General features: G+C 40.2%; 2 protein-coding genes across 5 annotated transcripts in view; both read right to left on the bottom strand.

The window, feature by feature from the left end:
* On the bottom strand, positions 1 to 9,892 carry LOC127989020 (transmembrane protein 272). Of its 4 annotated transcripts, none has more exons than XM_052591400.1 (5): positions 9,732 to 9,892; positions 5,407 to 5,490; positions 5,235 to 5,285; positions 4,940 to 5,146; positions 1 to 432 (listed from the first exon to the last, which is right to left on the bottom strand). In XM_052591400.1, the coding sequence occupies exons 2-5, from the start codon at positions 5,468 to 5,470 to the stop codon at positions 236 to 238; spliced, it is 519 nt and encodes a 172-aa protein (XP_052447360.1). In that variant the 5' UTR covers positions 5,471 to 5,490; positions 9,732 to 9,892; the 3' UTR covers positions 1 to 235. The 4 variants fall into 4 exon arrangements, with proteins under 4 accessions (XP_052447360.1, XP_052447362.1, XP_052447358.1 ...); XM_052591402.1 differs by having other exon boundaries at positions 9,813 to 9,890; XM_052591398.1 differs by lacking the exon at positions 1 to 432 and adding an exon at positions 1,176 to 1,607.
* Positions 9,893 to 10,368: 476 nt separating this feature from the next.
* The window catches only part of taf6 (TAF6 RNA polymerase II, TATA box binding protein (TBP)-associated factor), a 76,441-nt gene continuing 68,948 nt past the window's right edge, over positions 10,369 to 17,861 (bottom strand). Inside the window, exons 13-15 of the mRNA XM_052591396.1 lie at positions 12,097 to 12,270; positions 11,748 to 11,939; positions 10,369 to 11,440 (exon numbers count right to left, since the gene is read on the bottom strand). Of these exons, the coding sequence (XP_052447356.1) occupies positions 11,153 to 11,440; positions 11,748 to 11,939; positions 12,097 to 12,270 (654 nt within the window). The 3' untranslated portion in view covers positions 10,369 to 11,152. The remainder of the gene's footprint in view (positions 11,441 to 11,747; positions 11,940 to 12,096; positions 12,271 to 17,861) is intronic.

Below are 17,861 nucleotides of genomic sequence, written 5' to 3'. Positions count from 1 at the left end.
TTAATAAACTTGCATCTTTAATGTCTCTGGTGCTCAACAATACAGATACATTTACACACAGGAATTTATAGAGTTACTTAACATTTTAATCCCACTCATCAATAGTGCAAGCTCATAACTGACCTAGTAAGTTGCACTACATCAAATAACAGCAAAATGAAGAATAAACAGGCCTACTAAAGTGCACAACATTGTTATTATTAGTAATATCAGTGTTTACTGCTGGCCTTGCCAATTATACATCATCCACATTTCCACTCCTTCCACACAAACACAAGCATAAGAACATACAGCAACCCCCTAGGAAGGTGATGCCCAGTAATATATAGACCAATGTGGTGGTCCAGAAAGCAAAAAGGTACAATGTCTTATTGCAATAATTTATGCCAGGGTTGTAATCAGGCTGGTAAATAGAGTAGATCCAAAAATTACCTGCAGGGGAGAGAGGGATGAAGAAGGCATTATGAAGCACTTTAAAAAGCACTTGAAAGCAATTTATGAGTGAAAATTATTTATTGAAAAAAATAAACTGTAAATTAATAGTACTGTACTTCTTTTTAAACTGTTTAATGAAGATCAGTCAAACAGGCCTTGCTCAATTCCCACGGTTCTCAGCCCTGCCCCACTTATCACAGGGGCCCTGAACATTTTCAGAAATTGAGCCTTCAAAAACCTTTTGGTCACCATGGAAGCTATTTTACCAATTACTAAAATTATGTATTTTGTGTCATATCTTCTGAATCGGACATTTGCCTTCTGGCCATTACCAAATTATGTATTTTGTGTCATATCTTATATACAGTAGATGGCAGCCATGGTTTGTTGGTCCTTGGTATTTGTAATCTTTTTGTTTGTTTGTCCTGTCTCAAGCAATCAGGGAAAACAAAAGCCTTTTTATTCACTGCGGGAGTTGTCATCATTTATTCTGGTAAACGTGTACATTCCTCCTGACATGCATTTGATCACCACACTATAACTGTTGGCTGATAAGATCACACAGACAGAACAACATTATCCGGACTCTTTCATTATCATTCTCTGTGATTTTATACGTACTTTATATGAATTTATATGAATTTATTAATCTTTTTTGTCTTCATTCTTTGTCGCATTAAACAATATTCTCTCAGGCATAATCTGACACATGCCATTATAAAGACATTAAACTAGTCCACTTAATAAACTTGCATCTTTAATGTCTCTGGTGCTCAACAATACAGATACATTTACACACAGGAATTTATAGAGTTACTTAACATTTTAATCCCACTCATCAATAGTGCAAGCTCATAACTGACCTAGTAAGTTGCACTACATCAAATAACAGCAAAATGAAGAATAAACAGGCCTACTAAAGTGCACAACATTGTTATTATTAGTAATATCAGTGTTTACTGCTGGCCTTGCCAATTATACATCATCCACATTTCCACTCCTTCCACACAAACACAAGCATAAGAACATACAGCAACCCCCTAGGAAGGTGATGCCCAGTAATATATAGACCAATGTGGTGGTCCAGAAAGCAAAAAGGTACAATGTCTTATTGCAATAATTTATGCCAGGGTTGTAATCAGGCTGGTAAATAGAGTAGATCCAAAAATTACCTGCAGGGGAGAGAGGGATGAAGAAGGCATTATGAAGCACTTTAAAAAGCACTTGAAAGCAATTTATGAGTGAAAATTATTTATTGAAAAAAATAAACTGTAAATTAATAGTACTGTACTTCTTTTTAAACTGTTTAATGAAGATCAGTCAAACAGGCCTTGCTCAATTCCCACGGTTCTCAGCCCTGCCCCACTTATCACAGGGGCCCTGAACATTTTCAGAAATTGAGCCTTCAAAAACCTTTTGGTCACCATGGAAGCTATTTTACCAATTACTAAAATTATGTATTTTGTGTCATATCTTCTGAATCGGACATTTGCCTTCTGGCCATTACCAAATTATGTATTTTGTGTCATATCTTATATACAGTAGATGGCAGCCATGGTTTGTTGGTCCTTGGTATTTGTAATCTTTTTGTTTGTTTGTCCTGTCTCAAGCAATCAGGGAAAACAAAAGCCTTTTTATTCACTGCGGGAGTTGTCATCATTTATTCTGGTAAACGTGTACATTCCTCCTGACATGCATTTGATCACCACACTATAACTGTTGGCTGATAAGATCACACAGACAGAACAACATTATCCGGACTCTTTCATTATCATTCTCTGTGATTTTAAATAAAGCTAACCAGTGAACTGCCTAAATATAGACAGATCATCACATGCCCCACCAGAGACAGCAATATACTGGATCACTGCTACACTGTTTTAAAGGATGCATACCACTCTGTCCCCAGAGCAGTGCTGGGATTCTCTGATCACTGTTTAGTCCCCCACCCCCCAATGCCATCTTCTACCTGCCTACAGGCAGAAACTAAAATCTAGTTTCTAAAAGCAGAAGATAAGGAAAACCAAAGGTCCATACGGTGACCCTCCAGCATGCCTCAAAACCTGTGCTGTCCAGCTATCATCCATCTTCACATTGATCTTCTACAGATCACAGGAGCTGTGTGAAGTCCCCTCCTGCTTCAAATGCTCCACCATCATCCCTTTACCCAAGAAACCCAAAAAACACAGGGCATAATGACTTCAGACCTGTTGCTTTAACATCTATGGTCATGTCTTTGAGAGACAGGTGTTGGCCTACTTGAAGGACATTACTGGACCCTTGTTGGACCCCATGTAGTTTGCTTACCAAGCAAACAGGTCTGTGGATGATGCAGTCAATATGGGATTGCACTACATCTTCCAACATATGGACAAACCAGGGACTTTTTTGTCCCAACATATGGACAAGCAAGGGTCTTTTTTGTGGACTCCAGCTTCGCTTTCAACACCATCATCCAGGACACCCTTCAGAATAAACACACACCTCCATCTGTCAGTGGATCACCAGCTTCCTGGTGGCAGCAGCTAGTGAGGCTGGGAAAACTCACATCCAACACCCGCACCATCAGCACCGGAGCTCCTCAGGGCTTTGTTCTCTACCCACTGCTATTCTCCCTCTACACAAATGACTGCACTCTAAAGACCCCTCTGTCAACTCCTGAAGTTTGCAGAGGACACCAGCCTGCTTATAGACAAAAGGTTGAACAGCTGGCTGTCTGGTACAGTCACAATGACCTGGAGTTGAACACACGCAAAACAGTGAAGATGATCGTGGACTTCAAGGGAAAAACCCTCCTGCTCTCCCCCGATTCACCATCATTGACAGCACTGTGGCTACAGTGGAGTCATTCAGGTTCCTGGTTTACAACCATCTCTCGGGACCTGAAATGGGATATTCACATTGACTCCATTGTGAAAAAGGCCCAGCAGAGGTTGTACTTTCTTCACCAGTTGAAAAAGTTCAACCTGCCACAGGCACAGATGACAGTTTTACTTTGCTATTATTGAGTATGTTCTGTGCTCTTCTATAACGGTCTAGTTTGGGTCAGCCAGCAAACCAGATTTAAGAAGACCGCAATGGACCGTTAGGATAGCTGAGTGTATAATTGGTGAGCACCTGCCCGGTCTTCAGGACTTGTAACTCCAGGGTGAAGAAACAGGCAGGTGACATCAAAGACCCCTCTTACCCCAGAACACAACCTGTTTGCACTTCTCCCCTCAGGCAGACGCTACAGATCTCTGTGCACTAGAACATCTAGGCATAAAAACAGTTTCCCCCCATGCCATCTCCAGCTTAAACAGCTAACACAGGGCTATTCAATTGGTGGCCCGTGGGCCAAATCCAGCCACCCAATCATCTTCATCCGTCCTCGGAGTAAGATTTACACGCATGCCTCGAATTGGTTTTGCTCTAATTAGTTTGTCCACGTGGTGGCAAACACTGGCCCGGGCTGTTGTTTCACAAGAGGAAAAAAGAGGACACTCACCGACAATCGCTCATGTGATTATGTATAATTATGATGTATCCGCAAATTGAAACAAGTATAATGACCGTGCTATCGGTCATATCTTCTAGCGAGAAATAGCACAGAGAATGGACAAAGTTGATGGTCAAATGAAGTTTGAAAGTCTGCACATTCTATTTTACACATACGCTGAGCATCTTCAGCTGTCAAAAATTCACACAATTATGTTAAAAGGTGCAATTATGGCGAGTTACCTTTAATGAGACCTAAGTTACCATAACATGTTGGGAGAAAAGAGAATATTTGTGCCATGTCCTGATCTAACATACGAATCGTTACCGGTGTTCTGTAATTCATTTCCGTAAATCATTCTACATCTTTATCTAATTATTTCCTTTATCAATTATGGGGTTCCAATCTGTAAGCTGAATAGATACAAATTTTCTCTAATTCCATTATCTATCATATTATTGAATAAGTTATTGAAATTGTTGTGTGGGTTAGTGTACGTGTATTATAGTGTACTGTTTTAATAGGATTGTGTGGGAATTATCTAAATTTTGGAATGGTGTATTATTTTTTTTATTTTATTTTGTGTGTGTGTGTGTGTATATGTGTGTTTTGATCTGCTCTCTTGTTCAGGAGATACAAAACACAGAATTTGGTAATGGCAGGAAGTAAAATGGCTGCCATGGCAACCACTAGGCGTTTTTGCAATGGCTCAGTTTCTGAAAATGTTCAGTGCTGCAATAGGGGTTTCCCATTTAATGGCTGTACACAAATAAGCACTGCACTTATAAACGCTACTTTATCACGATTTATAGGAAAGATAAAAACGAAAATTATAACGAAACTTTTACCTTTAGAGATTTATTCAAACAAAAACACCCACACCTGGTGAGACTTAGAAATGTGCAGCACTAATATTTATGCAGTGAAATCAGCCTTTTGAAGTTGATGGTTCAGTTTAGCCTATTGGGCAGGACAGTCATTTTCCAGTCAGGCTGGTACATTTTGCAAACCCTGATTATATCTTACCAGCGATGAACCAGCAGAAGAGGAAGAGTGACACCAGTGAATTCCAGGCAGTGCAGAGACTGCTCAGAAGAGATTGAGTGCCATCTTCTGGCTCTTGGGTGCAAGGCAGGCAGGAGAGCAGACCCAGCACCAGCGCAAACACACCTGACACAAGCAGATAAATGGGGATATAGGGCTCCTTTTGACAGTCATGCAGATATATTGCACCTGTGACGAAGAAGGGAGATGACAGACTTGTTTATATACCCCAAATTAACTTAGGTTTATAAAGACCTGATAAAATAAGAACACATACCAATTGATACTTGTGCAATAGGCAGAGCAGTCATGATGAGTTTGGAGATTACTGTGAAACATTAATTAGAGACAATTAAAATGTTTTTTAACCATACTTTTGTCATAATTTAATGAATCATCATGTCAACATATTACACACACAAATACAATAACAGATTAATTGTGAGTACTTAGAACAGGTGTGCTGAGTTTGGGTGGTTTGCGAATATTCTGCAATAAACGTCTGTTCTCCATTTTCTTTACTTCACTATGACCTGACAAAAATAAGAAAGAAAAATTAGCACCAAGCTATTTTTTATATCTTGCAGGAGAAACTGTGGCTAGATAAGAGCTAAATCTCAGTAATTAAGAGGTACTGAGTTAAGTGAAACCTTCACAAACAAACAACAACAAAACCAACCAGTAAATATAAATTCTGATTTTGCTGACAACTTCTTTCCTAGGCAATAGTGATTCAAATTTTCAATAACTTTTTAAGGGTAATTTAACCACCAGCCATAATGTATCACCCCAGCATTTCAATAAACTGGAATAAATTAAAGACAGGTATTAGAGGAAATAGTCCCTAGTGAGGTTTGTATGCAGCTATATGCGGGTTTAAAGTGTGCGAGATGCAACAGTTGGAATGCAACATGATTATAGTTTGAGATATAAGACATCTAATTTAATCAAAGTATGTTTTTTTTATATTAGACAATTATCGCCCAGATTAAATGAAATGAATTATATCTTTATATTTATATAAATGCACATGGATGTATTATACATATGCACATTATAAAAACCTAAGGTAATTTCTATTATATTTATTAAAATAATATACTGAGACATGTATTAAACTCATTTAATATGATTGAATTAAGTCTATCCAATAGGACCTGGACATAGCTCCAGTCTCTCCATTTTAAAGTCATGAATCAGAAGTTGCGACCAACTTTACTTCAGTATTGTGATATATTTCAGAGTGGAACCATTTCTAAATGGGATAAATAGATTTATTAACTTCCTGGATACTAAATTCTTGAATTAAATTGGGTTCCCAGTTATGCCAAAATAGTATGCGGTCATATTTGATGCCATACCCCACCCAACAGGTTATACATTTCAAGAGCTTGTGGTAGTGTTATTTCTGAAGCAATATATATGTTAAAGACAGTATGTTTCTAGAGTGATGATACACGGGGCAACTTTCTGAGCAATGCTGTCGTCAAAGGGCAAACAGTTGAGACACAGGGACCATGCCAGTTTAATGTATCCAGACCAAAATATGTTGCCCATTCTCAATGGGAATGTGCCCCAGCAAAATTGCTCAAAAACACTGCCTTGAAACATTTGTAAAAAAATGTTGTCCATGTATCATCACCTTAGAAGACACTTATTCTTAATTGTACTAATAAACATATTTCTACATATATTTTTATATTTATACTAATAAATATATTTCTACATATTTTTAGATTTCATAAAAGTTTATTGTGGACCTATGCATTTAGAAATATACTTTTGAATAAAGCTTGTCGTTTTTGTGAAATATACTGTTTAAATAAAGTAAAAGCTGTTACATTTAATTTTACATGGTATATATCCAGCTAAAAGTGTTAAATTTGGTTTAGATACTGATTATACTTGTGATATTTGGTCAATAAATAAATAAATAAATACATTCAATAAAAACAATTCTATGATCCATGTCATGTAATTACAATATGAATACAAATGGATATGGAAAATTTTATTAGAAGGAAAACAAATATTAAATTCAAGTTAAATAATTTTGATATACATCTAACAAAATTATAAATGCAACAATTTTGTTTTGCCTCCATTTTTCATGAGCAGAACTTAAAGATCTAAGACTTTTTCAATGTACACAAAAGGCCTATTTCTCTCAAATATTGTTCACAAATCTGTCTAAATCTGTGTCAGTGAGCACTTCTCCTTTGCCAAGATAATCCATCCACCTCACAGATGTTGGGCATGTCAAGGTGCTGATTAGACAGCATGATTATTGCACAGGTGTGCCTTAGGCGTGTCCACAATAAAGGGCCACTCTAAAATGTGCAGTTTTACTGTATTTGGGGGTCAAATACAGGTTTAATTATAATTATACATACTATATGATTTCATTATTTGTGTGAATGCATGACAGGAAACTGAATGTCTTCAGAAAAGTCTCAGTTGCCTTTGCTTTCCATCTTCCCTCTGTGTAATGCATAATAAAGCAGTGTTTAGAAGCACAGAGCAGTTTTTTTTTTAAAGAGGTTACCGTGGAAACAGCTCTGTTCTGCAGTTCATAAGCGCCCTCTGCTGTCAAACTGGATTTACAAATAAATTCAGTCTGCCATATTTTTGTTCACACCAATGCAAAATCAGACAAGAGTTTTGTTGTAAATCTTTAGCTGACGATGGAAAATAGCCTACCTTGTTATCAGAAGTGTTGATATTTTTAGAATGCACATTAGCTTATGTAGAACTGTTTATGGAGTAGATAAAATTATTATTATTAGTTTTTTTTTTTTTTTTTTTTTTGACTCCTTTTATTAAAAATGTAAAGGCTGATATGTTTATATTGTATTTTTAAAAATTGTCTAAACTTTATTTTAATGTAGTTATGTCAATAGATCACGTTATCAATATATTTTTTAAATGCTTTTGTTCACTGTTTAGGCAACTTAAAAGTGCATTGTGCTGCTAATTTTATTTGTTGGCTTTTGTCATAAAACTTTTCAGTGTGTGTATCAGTACTTCTTTAATATTTTCATCACATTTTAACAACGGCGTGTATACCAGCTTGGATTGAATTAAGTAAATTAAGAGATTTAAGTACTGTATAACATTGGTACTTCTCAGCCGCATTCATTTTTAAAAAGTAACTCCCGAATGAAATAAGGTTGGAGAACCCTGCAATGGAGAATGAGTGCAACGCATCATAATCTAATCTCCATTGACTTTCTATTGCAGGAAGTTGCCTCCTTTTAATTTCTGACACACACACACACACACACACACACACACACACACACACACACACACACACACACACACACACACAACACACACATATATATATATAGATGGAGCAATGCATAAAAAGCTACTGTGTGACAACGTGTACAGTAAACAACTAAAAAACCCAGAACTACGTTTTTATAAGCTGTCCACACCCCCCAGAAACGAGCATTTAGGACACAAATAGTTGTAGATGTCGGGGTATTTCACGTTAGGCCGTTCATTTGTATCATTTCTCAAATAAAAAGAAGGTCAGAAAAAGGGACACAGACTAATAAAATGTAGTTTCTTAATATATCTCCTCTCAGATTTACAAAGTGTGGCGAAACTCGGTTGACATGGTTACAAATAATGAATGTTTCCTGTCACCAATTACGTTTCCTCCTAGTGTGCGCAGTTCTCAAAGTAATATGACACGTTGCGCTCTACTTTTGTGTTCTAAAAGCTCGTTTATCCGCCCGGTGTGGGCGTGGCCTAAATGCGCTCTGTCTCAAAGAGGAAGTTTGAAGGAATTTTTCACATTTTTGACAGAGGCATACAATTTATTTATTTTTCTCCTCTGGAATAAATTGCACGGATTAATTGTTAATCACAAGTATAGTGATGTAAGCAGGCAAAGTAAATAAGTCATTTTATTTCATGCATACATTAAATTGTGTTTCTCAATACAGATTGACCAGTACCCAAAATAATTTCGTTACAGTGATCTATCGGATAGTATTAATATTAATGTAGCATGGCATTACTCTAAGTTACTATATAATGGAACCACATCTAAAATCATCTCCACCTGACCTCATCTCCACCTGAAACCATGATGTTTGTAAAACAAAACAGAAAGCACCCGGACAAGCTTTTGAACTATAAGAGTACAAATAAAACTGTAAAACAGTATAGAAAGTGGAATGATTCTAATATATAAAAAATATAATAATAAAAACAAAGACAACAATATTTAATTAACATTAAGGAATCAAAATTGTGCCATAAGATCTTTAGGACTCTGTAGCCCAAAACAACAACCATAAGCAAAGTTATTTTTAGGAGCAGCCAAAGAGCTTTAAAACCATCAAAGCATTTTCGGCCAGACCAAAAATGGAAGAAAAACGCAAACTAAGCAAACGACGAAGCATGCAACAGAACCACTGTCTACAGGCTGGTAGTTCATGGTAGATAGCGAGTCTTTTCGTTAGCTTAATGTGCAAACAGTGCGTTTCTATTCTGATATAATTAAAAATACATAACGGCAAATTGATCTCGCACATGAATTACATTTCACACTGTATCCAGTTAAAATTTTAAACTTCTTACTTTCTCCTACCCAAGGCAGGGTCTGAATAATATGGCTGAAAACAGCGGACGGAACAACAACATTCGGCGAGGTTGAAAAAAAAAAACTTAATCTGTTTACCAAATCTAGTAAAATTCCCGAAGCTCAGGTTGCTATTATAATTCAGAAGTTGATGGAAATACTTAATCTACTTACCCAATCTAGTAAAATTCCCTAAGCTCGGGTTTGTATTATAACTCAGAGAAACTGAGTAACATACGGAAACTGTGGCCTTACCACCGTGTACAGACAGCACTCCTCGGGGGTGGGATCGCTCAGTTTGCGCTTATTTGACAAGCATAGATCGCGTTAAAACCAAGCAACTTATAGTCAGGAATCAGGATCACGTTGAGAAACGGAGTTTCAACACATTATATGTAATTTACATGTTAAACATAAACAAACAAAAAATGTACGCGTGTGCTTCACGTTTGTTTATAAGCATTTATATTATCGAATATGTATATAATTACTTTCACTATATTGTTGTTTCACTAGCGTAAAAACGTCTATTTCAATGAAGCAGTATTTTTTTTTCTCTTTTTAAATACTTTTTTTGCATCTACTTTACATTCTTTTTTTTTTTACTAGTTGATAAATGTGTTCAGACTGTAATTGCACTTTAATACCAGGTTTTGTTTTTGAGAAAATAAATAACTTGATATCACTGATCTATAGATCAGTGTTTGATATAGCCAAAACATGTCATATCTGAAAACTGTGGTTTTATACAGCTCAGCATGTGACAAACTTGTTTCTACATCTCATAGGGAAATGACAACTGACAACCACATTGAAAAACAAAACAAAATAAAAACCTTTATTATAGAAGATAAAAATGAACATCGACATCAATGCAAATCAGTTAAATTGTTAATTAAACCCTATAAATCCCCAATTTATAATCATAAAGCACACGTACTCTATGTACTTAATTATAAAAATGTAAATTAGACCGTACTGGACCCATTATCCCTTTTTTGTTTTCTACACAATCCACATCTATCATTCCTTCTCCCATTATAAATATAACCATATCCTTATGTTCATTAATGAAGCATGGCTATAGCTCTGAGCTCAAACACACTGACTTGTGCTATCTTCACATACACCACTATTTTAGAATTTCAAATCACAATTTCCTTCCTGTTTTTTTTTATTATTTGATGTGTGTATGGCTGTCACCATAACATCTTCTCTGTACACACGTATATACAAACACAGTATTCAGATGTATCTGTGTGTATACATGATTCATTGTTCATGTTTAGATATAATTGTCTGTGTGTGCGCATATATATATATATATATATATATATATATATATATATATATATATATATATATATATATATAACACACACACACACATATAAACACACACTCTGTGTACACAGTGTTGATGTTTGTGAGTGAGTCTTATTGTCCAAATGTGCATAGCTATTTGCTCGCTTTCCTAATTCTAATCATGCATGTCAGTTTGTCTGAAAGTGTTGTGCAAGCACTATTATGAGTCTCAAGCTACATTTATTGTTCTTCTGTATCTTGGTGGAGAAAGCGAGTGTGTTTCAATGTGTTCAATGTGACTGTGTGTTTGCAGCCGGTGATTCTGAACGTTCCAACTTGACAGCCGACTCCATACTGATAGGTGAGGTAGAGGATGGAAGGACACTTGAGCCCTTGTTCTCCAGTGAGGAAGAGGATGAAGGCAAAGACACCACAATGTATTTCTGAAGAGGACGCGAGCCACTCACAGCACCTGTGTTTCCAGACTCCAGTTTGACCAGTGGCTGTAAAGATGTGGGGGTGCTGGGGACTGTACTTGTTACAGGAGATCCAGACTGGGAGGAGCTGAGAGTGATTACCTGCAGAAATATTTTATGTCTACAATTACAACAGATATATATAGATCAAAAATTAATAAGACCAAAAATAAAACAATGCCTGACATCTTAGGCAAGTCATTTTTACCAGTTTCCACCCAGACAAGCTTTATATCTTTACCACAAACAGCACCCTCTAAATTTACAGACGTACTTCATATGGTTTATTAAGAAACACAAGAACAGAAACTATAAAATACTGATTCTGCTTGAAGTGAACTAATTAATTATTTGATACTTTTTATGCCCTGCTCAAATCCTATGACACAAACTAATTTTAAACTCTTACCTGCTGTGTGGAGGCAGCTCCTGCACTTGTTGCCATAACAATGTATTTGGTTGCTGGGGGTGATGGCTGGGTAGGTGTTCCAGGCCGAGTGGACATAAGGGTGAGTGAACTGGGTACTTTAATAATGCTCGGTGTGCGTGGCCCACTTGATGCTGACAATCCACTCTGAGATACTGACAGAGTTGGGCGTGGCTGCAAAGAGAGACAAATGGAGAATTTAGGTTTGATTTGAACAATGTTTATAAGGTTTTTTTTTTTTAAGGGGTAAAACTACTGGTTATGATTCAGATCAGCTTACAGACAAAAGTATATTACAACATTACAACCGTTTTATTTCAGATTTGCTCACCTGTGTGATAGTGAGTGTGGTTCTGTTAACAGTCTGGGCTTGGAAGGCAGCCTGTGCACGGGCCTTCACCACATGTGAACAGAGCATTGTGCCCAGATAACCATAATCTGCCTTGTATTGATCCACCATATCTGGGAGTGGTCTAGTTTTAGCAACCACGCTTGCACAGTGTTTCTAAACAGAACAAGAGAGAGAATTGTGAATAAACCAGAAAAAAAAGGAAAAACAGTAAAATTACAACTAAAATGTATGGCTTAATTTAATTGCTTTCAAACATTAAAACATAGAGCTTATATTTTGGCAGGAGAGCTTAAAGCATCTCTTTTACTGACAGATTTATAAATGATTCTTATAAAAAAAATTGGGAAGAAGGACTTCTAGTGATAAGCTAAAGCGCAAAAGAAATGAGAGATTATATGGATAGCAACAATAAAGTGGAAGCATCATAGTCACCTTTGGTATACTGCAAAATTAGTGATCAGAGGAAAGCTAATAGCTCTTGCATTGCAGAGGAAAGCTAAAAGGAAGTAACATATGATGAAGAAATAGAGAAAAAAGCTAAATTTGTTTGGCAGAGATATTCTGAAAATGGCTCAAAGGCTCTAAAGCTATTAGGGGTTGAATGACTAGTCATTTTTTAAAGTCGACTTTTATGTGAGGAAAGTCGAGTCGAAGGCGACTAGTTGCTGATGACGTCATTAATGAACATAAGCTTGGAGCTCTGAAAAACACTGCACAGCTATGGCATATGACACAGCGCTGCCCACATTGTTATTGCTCCTATAACAGATCATTTTTATCAGTTCTTTTGTCTTTGGATCGTTATATTTTTTACAGATTTCTGCTCGTTTTAAATCAGATACAGATAATGTAGCACAGTAAGGATTACATTCATATAAATGCATTAGTAAGAGCGATTGTGTGTGTGAAGTATGTCTACATGGCACCGTCTCTCCACTAGTGAAGCTGTGGGATTTGGTTATTAAGAAATAAATAATAGAATTTTTCAATTTCCAAGGTACTTTATTGAGAAATCACAGAACAGTGTTGACAGTACATTTCCACGCTAAATGATTCTGTGCGTGAGCGATCTGCGCGTGACTTACGAGCCACTGTCTGAGGCATGTGTGTGTGCATTACAGTGTAGCACTGCATTAGATTAGAACAGCAGTTACCGTACCTGTACAATAAGCGGTTTAGAATGTGCGTTCTCCCATTGAATTTCAAGCGCCAGTAATACAATCACACATGCATGTGGAGTCCTTTCATAGCATGTATGTATTTGTTATTTTAACTGTTTGGAAATGGGAGTGTAAATGTGGAAGTCCTTCAAAGATTCTCTTGTTGATATCCTGTTGCGCCCTCTATAGGACCGGCAACTAGTCGACATCAAGCTTAAAGCGTCATGGCACACCATTGAAGTTGACTAGTCGACTAATTGATTACCGTAGTCGGTGCAACCCCTAAAAGCTATAGACTTAGAGGTTAAGAAAGCTACAGACAGAGAGTAAATTTTATGAAAATAGGGCTTCCCAAACAAAAAAAGTCTGCCACAAGAAGATATAATGAAAATTACTAAAGAAATCTATATAAAAAACCAAATACAGCCAACTCACAGGAAATAAATACATTTTTTAGAATCACTGGACTAACCTTCCATATGGGAAGTACAAAATAAAGCTCTGATGGTAGAGATTACAAAGGAAGAAACAGAGAAAGCAGTTTCTACATTAAAGGTTAATAATGTGTTGGGAACAGATAGATTTTCAGCGGAGTCACATAAGGTCTTTAAAGATCAGTTAGTCCCCATACTTTTTGAATGTTTTAGATGTATTAAAATTATATATTCATCACAAAATGCTAGAATAAGGATCAACAGCCACCTCACCCAGAGTATTAATTTGGAAAGAAGTTGCTGCCAAGTCTGTCCTCTTAGCCTTGCCCTTATTTATTAAGCCCATAGCACAGTTAATTAAAGATTTAAAGAGGATAAAAGGAGTAAGGGTTTGAGGTTTAGAGCAAAATATTTGTCTGTACACAGGTGTGCTGTTATTTGTTACAACATTAAAGTTTTCCTAGGCCAATGTCCACCTTAAAAAAAAGGGGAACTTACTCTAAATATAAATTAAATGTCCAAAAAACACAACTGTTAAGGTACAGTATAATTAAACCCCTCAGAATGTCAGGCTGAACAGATTTTAATTGGAATTCACCAAGTATTAAATAACTGATCATTACAATAAATAAAAAGGAGTATAGATGAAAAAAAAGGTAGAGGTAGAGATACTTTGTACTGCATGGAGGGAAAGTTCTTGTACAAACAGAAAATTCTTAAACACTGCTAGATCTGCACAGTTCCCTTTCGATACTTCACTCATACTGCGTATGGGGAAAAGCTTTTTTCCTTGATACTGAAGCCTTTTTTCAATAATGCAGTGCAACTGCACTGCCATTGGTTTAATCTGTAAACTTTTTTTAAACCAATGACAGAGCAGCGTCCCTCGTCTGAAGCGAGCGACCTTGTCTCTTTTGGCGGATCGGAGGACGAGCTGCTTGACGACTCCATGTCACTCGCGGCTTCTGAAACGGAGGACTGGGCCGGCGATTCTGACCCCGCCGACTACTTGCCGTCACTGGAGCCCATCGACGCCAGAGCTGGGATGGATGCCGAGCTACTCCGCATCCTCTCCAAGGCCGTTGAGGAACTCCATCTGGAGTGGGCCCCCCTGAAGAGCCGACATGCAGCAGGCTGGACGAGTGGTACCTGTCAGGATGCCGCCAGGCCCCCCGCCAGTGCTCTGCCCCGTTCTTCCCTGAGGTTCATGATGAGCTGACAAAGTCGTGGCGCGCCCCCTACTCGGCCCGCCTACGCACTTCCTCTGTAGCTCTCAGCTCAGTAGATGGCTCTCAGGAGAAGGGCTATGAGCAATTGAGCGCTCTTAGCGCCGATCTCGCGCCGCCCGCTTCCCGCTTCCGGCCGCTTCTCAGCGATCTCCTGCCGCCATCCGGCGATCACAAAAGAGCTTTTTCCAGCGGTTTTCACCGCTCTAAAAGAGCGTTTCTAACGCCATTTTAACGGCAGCGGCCATGACGAGGCCGTGGCTGCTCACATCTGTCCCCCCGCGGCTGTGGGGTGGAAAAACAAGAGAGCCCTTCCTTCCAAGCCCTGCAGGACGACCTCTGCCATGGCTGGCAGAGCCTACACTTCTGCGGGCCAAGCCGCTTCAGCACTACACACCATGGCCATATTGCAAGTGTTCCAGGCAAAGCTTCTCCGTTCCCTGGATGAGTCTAGCACTAGTGAACCTGCTTTTTGCGATCTCCGCAGCACCACAGATTTGGCCCTGCGCGCCACGAAAGCCACGGCCCATGCCATCGGACAATCCATGGCCTACCTGGTTGTGCTGGAGCGCCACCTCTGGCTCAACCTAACAGAGATTAAGGAGAGCGACAAAGTGGCCTTTCTCGATGCCACAGTCTCTCCATCTCTTCGGGCCAGCCGTAGAAGGGTTTACAGAGCGCTTCACTGCAGCACAGAAGTCGACCCAAGCCATGCGACACTTCCTGCCCAAGCGCTCCACCTCTGCCCCGAGTCGCCCCAGGACTGCGCCGACTCAGCACCAGAGCAAACCTGTCCCCGCCCCCTAAGGAGCAGCACCCAGCTCGCCCCACTAGGCGCGCTAAACCGCCTAGACGTCAGGGCCCCCGGCAAAGGATTGTGCTGGACCCGACGCTCTCTAAATCCTCCTGATCGTTGGGAAAGAAAGAGGAAGGGGCAAAGTCCCACCACGGCCGGACCACCCCAGAAGCTCTCTCGCCTGCCTGCTGTGCGACCTGGGTCCACCGTTGTTGCGTCCACGCAAAGGAGCCGTTGTTATGGCGAACACAATAAATATTTCACATTTTCAAAAAGAGAGCAGTTTTCCTCTTCTACACTCGTCAGTGTTCAGGCCCCTAATCAGCGGCCTGCCTTCTGACACTATCCAGCCTCTTGTCACGCGGGCCGAGGCATGGCAGGCCATCCCCGGAGTGTCCAAATGGGTGTTGGGGACAATAAAACACGGCTACTCACTGCAGTTCGCCCAAGGTGATTCCCACCTTGGTAGAGCCGGACGACGCTCAGGTCCTCCGCACCGAAGTGATGACGCTGTTAAGTAAGGGAGCCATAGAGGTAATTCCTCCCTCAGAAAGCGGATCGGGGTTCTACAGCCGTTATTTCCTTGTCCCCAAGAATGATGGCGGTCTCAGACCCATCTTAGACCTCAGGCACCTGAACCTCTCCCTCATGAAATGGAAGTTCAGGATGTTGACATTAAAGCAGATCCTCACGCAGATTTGCCCCGAGGACTGGTTCTTCTCGCTGGACCTGAAAGATGCTTACTTTCACATCCAGATAGCCCCCCATCACAGACGATTCTTGAGATTCGCGTTCGAGGGTGTGGCTTACCAATATACAGTCCTTCCCTTTGGGCTGTCTCTAGCTCCCCGCACTTTCACGAAGTGCATGAACGAGGCGCTTTCCCCTCTGAGACAGATGGGAATCTGCATTCTGAACAGTCTCGACGACTGGCTAGCAGCCCTGGAGCCTTGGATGAACCATGTCTGGTTCAGTCATGGAGTACCCCTACAGGCGGTTTCCAGAAGGATTGTGCTCTCAACAGATGCGTCCAACCTGGGTTGGGGTGCTCTGTGCGAGGGCAGACCAGCCTTCGGCTCGTGGTCGCACGAGGAAAGCCATCTCCATATCAACTGCCTCGAGATGCTGGCAGTGGAATGAGCCCTTCAATCCTTTCAGGTGATCCTGGAAGGGCGCCACATCCTAGTCCAGTCGGACAGCATGACAGTGGTGTCCTACATAAATCACCAAGGTGGCCTTTCATCCAGCCGCCTCTGCGTACTGGCAAAGGGCCTCTTGAAATGGGCATTACCCAGGTTGCGATCGCTCAAGGCGACACACATACCTGGCAAGACGAATCTGGGAGCAGACATGCATTCACGGAGCAATGTCCCCTCGGACGAGTGGATGCTCCATCCCCAGACGGTTCTCAAAATCTGGGAGATTTTCAGGAAGGCAGAGGTCGACCTCTTCGCCTCAGAAAGCAACTCTCATTGCCTAACTTATTTTTCAAAGGAAACAGATGCGCTGGCCCACAACTGGCCCAGCCTCCTTCTTTATGCTTTTCCCCTGATCGCTCTGATCCCTCAGGTCATCAGACGAGTCAGGGAAGACGGGCACATGGTCCTCCTAGTGGCCCCACTCTGGAGGAGCCAAGTTTGGTCCCCGGAGCTTTTCAGGCTTTCCATGAAAGCCCCATGGCCGATCCCCCTGAGGCGGGACCTCCTCTCTCAGGCGAACAGGACAATCTGGCATCCACAGCCAGAACTCTGGGCTCTGCATGTATGGTCCTTCGATGGGAGCCTCTGAGCCTCCCCGGGGACGTGCTACACACCATTGCTCAGGCAAGAGCCCCGTCTACAAGACGCCTCTACGCCCAGAAATGGTCAGTCTTTGTTGACTGGTGCTTAGCACAAAACAAAGACCCTGTTGAGTGTGACGTATCTCCGATACTGCCATTTCTCTAAGAGCGTCTAGAAAAAAGGGTCTCACCCCTTCCACGCTCAACGTTTACGTAGCAGCCATCGCAGCATTTCATGCTCCTATTGCTGGCCAATCAGTGGGTCGAAACAGCCTCATTGTGCGTTTCTTGAGAGGTGCTAGGCGGTTGAAGCCCCCTTCCTCTCACCGTTCCCACTTGGGACCTTCA

Source organism: Carassius gibelio, chromosome A5 (genome assembly GCF_023724105.1).
Source record: "Carassius gibelio isolate Cgi1373 ecotype wild population from Czech Republic chromosome A5, carGib1.2-hapl.c, whole genome shotgun sequence".
Classification (NCBI taxonomy): Eukaryota; Metazoa; Chordata; class Actinopteri; order Cypriniformes; family Cyprinidae; genus Carassius; species Carassius gibelio.
This window is presented reverse-complemented; position numbering and strand designations above follow the sequence as displayed.

Excerpts from the sequence above, each read along its gene's own strand:
- LOC127989020 (XM_052591400.1), bottom strand. The coding sequence starts at position 5,470 with ATGGAGAACAGACGTTTATTGCAGAATATTCGCAAACCACCCAAACTC. Across the intron at positions 5,286-5,406 it reads ACTCAGCACACCTGTTCTAA|TAATCTCCAAACTCATCATG; the intron begins GTACTCACAATT and ends AATGTTTCACAG. Across the intron at positions 5,147-5,234 it reads TATTGCACAAGTATCAATTG|GTGCAATATATCTGCATGAC; the intron begins GTATGTGTTCTT and ends TCTTCGTCACAG.